Source organism: Chaetura pelagica, unplaced genomic scaffold (genome assembly GCF_000747805.2).
Source record: "Chaetura pelagica isolate M959 unplaced genomic scaffold, ChaPel_1.0 scaffold16, whole genome shotgun sequence".
NCBI lineage: Eukaryota > Metazoa > Chordata > Aves > Apodiformes > Apodidae > Chaetura > Chaetura pelagica.
The window spans coordinates 2,007,786-2,010,579 of NW_009953721.1; the positions used below are offsets into that span (position 1 = coordinate 2,007,786).

At 40.7% G+C, this 2,794-nt stretch overlaps 1 protein-coding gene and 1 pseudogene across 1 annotated transcript in view; both read right to left on the reverse strand.

Moving 5' to 3' along the window:
- LOC104391247 overlaps positions 1-663 on the reverse strand; it is a 2,206-nt pseudogene extending 1,543 nt beyond the window's left edge.
- Positions 664-1,509: 846 nt separating this feature from the next.
- Positions 1,510-2,794, reverse strand: part of LOC104391248 (THAP domain-containing protein 1-like) — a 7,297-nt gene continuing 6,012 nt past the window's right edge. The window contains exon 3 of the mRNA XM_010000487.1: positions 1,510-1,977. Within this exon, the coding sequence (XP_009998789.1) occupies positions 1,510-1,977 (468 nt within the window). The remainder of the gene's footprint in view (positions 1,978-2,794) is intronic.

Below are 2,794 nucleotides of genomic sequence, written 5' to 3' on the forward strand. Positions count from 1 at the left end.
GGGAAAGTAGATACATGGCAAGAGTGAGTCAGAAGTGTCAAGACTGGTTCAAAACATTTCAAAATGTCATGCTCACAAGATATTAAGGGAAGCTTCTAAAGCCATCATGAAGAGGTCTTGATTAATATCAGAGCTAGAATCCATAGTACACACATGTTAGACATTGACTTAGAAATGTAATTTCCCTCATGTCTAACACACCTAGGAATTTCAGCTGTGAAGGCTACAATGGGGTTAGCATGAAGCCATTTTCTCGAACTTTGAAAGAGTTTGTTGACTAAACAAATTACTAGACAGTAGTGCAAACTTACAGTAAATGCTGAACGAGATGCAGCACTTGAGATATTAAAAACCAGTCTAGCACCAAGCAATTCCCAAAGTCTAATACCATAAACAAACAAACCAAAATGAAAAACACAAAAAAAAAAGAGAGAGGAGAGAAGGGAAGAGAGGGAGGGGAGGAAAGAGCAGGAGCGTAGAGGAGGGGAGGTGACACACTATACTGCAATCAAAGTCACAAATGCCTGACACCCTGGATAAGTAAAAATAACATCTTCATTTCCTGAAACTACACATAGTTGAGATGTGAGTTCAGACCAGCAATTTCAAAGATGAGAACATTCTACCTGTTACAGCATTCATGGAAACATCACACTCCAACATGTTGGGGACTGCATACCATCAGAGCACTTTTGAAAAGAAGCCACCCTAAAGAGTACACTGCTTTTTTGATCCTGCCAACAGTCCACAACATATACGCCCAGGAGTATTTTTACACACTCTCAGAACAAAAGCCTCTTCTACAGCTCTCATCAGCTACGCTAATGAATTCTCCTCATCTCCCTCACAACAAACACATGGTGAAACTTTACTCCAAAAGAAGAGGTTCATTTACATACCTCACCGAAGGGCTCCAGGAATTAGACTTTTTGCAGTGCTTTGAAGGCATAGCAAACTGAGACTTGAAGTTTTCCCAGGCTGAAATACATATCTGATCTCTCTGTTTTTCTGCAGCACTTCCAGGTGTTCTTGAGTGGCTTAATTCTACTCTTTCTGAAATCAGTGGAAATTACTTCTGGGGATCACCAAAGTCAACATTAACTGCCTTGAAAAAGCTTTGGACCAAGTTTACAACAACATCAACTTTGCTCCCAGCCATAATCAGTTCCCTATCCCCTGTAAGTGCAAGAAAGCCACTGTAAAAAAAACCAAAACAACAAAACAAAGCAAGAACAGATTTTAAATGTATTCAACCTTGCACCGTTTCCTTCTGTAAAGCAATCCAGGTTTTGTAAACTAAATGCATATTCTAATTGTGAGATGTTTGCATTTTCAATACATTAAAAGTGTATTAAACAGAAACGACGATTAAGAAAAAAGATCTCGTTTGTACAACTGTTAATTCACTGATTTAGAATTCTGGAGAGTCTTACACGCAGAATTAGACAGCATTTAGTTTTTAAACTAAATTTCTTGGCCTAGCAAAATGAAAGCTGATGTTAATGACTTCTAGGCAGGTACTTCCACAACTTCAAAATAGTCATTTGGTAGAACCACGTATCCTTTTCCTGCCAATATGTCTTTTTCTTTCTGAAACTGAACGATCTCTCTCAGTTTTTCAATCTGTCTTTCCTGACGCCGGCATCGCTGTTGCGCTGTCTTGAGCTTCTTCCGCAGTTTTTCAACTTGTTCCTCCAGCTGCTGAATCCTTTTCCGCTGATGAACTGTATCCTCTACGGTATAGTTGTGATCACAAAAAACGGCAAGATTGCTGGGGGTTTGGAGAGGAGGCATCAATAATCCAATACTTGGATCTACAAACCTGGCATCTATTTGAGATAAATGAAAAGAAGGAGTCGATGGAGATGGCGGTAGGGCTGGAGCTGCTGGTGGAGGTGGTGGTGGCGGTGGTGGTGGCGGCGGTGGAGGGGGAGGCGGTGGTAGTGGATCTTCTGGCTGCTCTGCAAGCTCTTCAGCCTAGAAACAAGAGGGAAAAAAAAAAGGTACATTTTCATGCTAACCATTTTTTACAAAACAACTCCCCTACCACAGCTGGAGGATAGCATAAACAACCAGGATTTATGTTAATAACATAAAAATTAAAGCCTACATTTTCATAACTGACAAACAGTTCTGGGCCTGTTTTGTCTGCCTTCTAAATTAGAGACAGATTCATTTTGAGGGACCTTTGAAACAAGTCCTTGATGTCTCTCATAAATAAAATACTGAAGAACACAGAAATTACTCACAATTGAAGACTTAGGTCAAATAAATATCCAACGCTAAGAGGTAAGAATGCAAGCTGCAGTTCCATGAAACAGGAGTTCAGCTGACCTAAAACTTCACATTGCCATCCCATTACCCTTTCCTCCTCCTTCTTTCTGCTGCATCTTAACCATTATACACTTTGAACCTATCAGCTAACTCAATCAAAAACACAGCAGAAGCAGATAATCTTCTGCTGAAGTAGAAAAGAGGTTGAGAGGGCTGAGGGTTGATAAGCTGGCAGAGCAGAGATGCAGAAAAAGCAAGGCCTGCCTCCCAAAAACTGCAAGGGACCACATCACTGGTTTCAAGCTGCAGCATAAGGGTTTGGTTTCAAGAGATATGATGAGGCAAAATAAACAGCTCTTCAACAGCCAAGTAGCTCTCACAACCCTAGTATTTACTCTTTGCTTTAACACAGTAAGTTGCTAAGACAACATAAAGCTATCTGCTCTCCCTCCATCACTGCCAAACTCTTCTGTCCATTATTAAAAGCCAAAGCAATGCAAGAGGAGGGACACCTGCACTG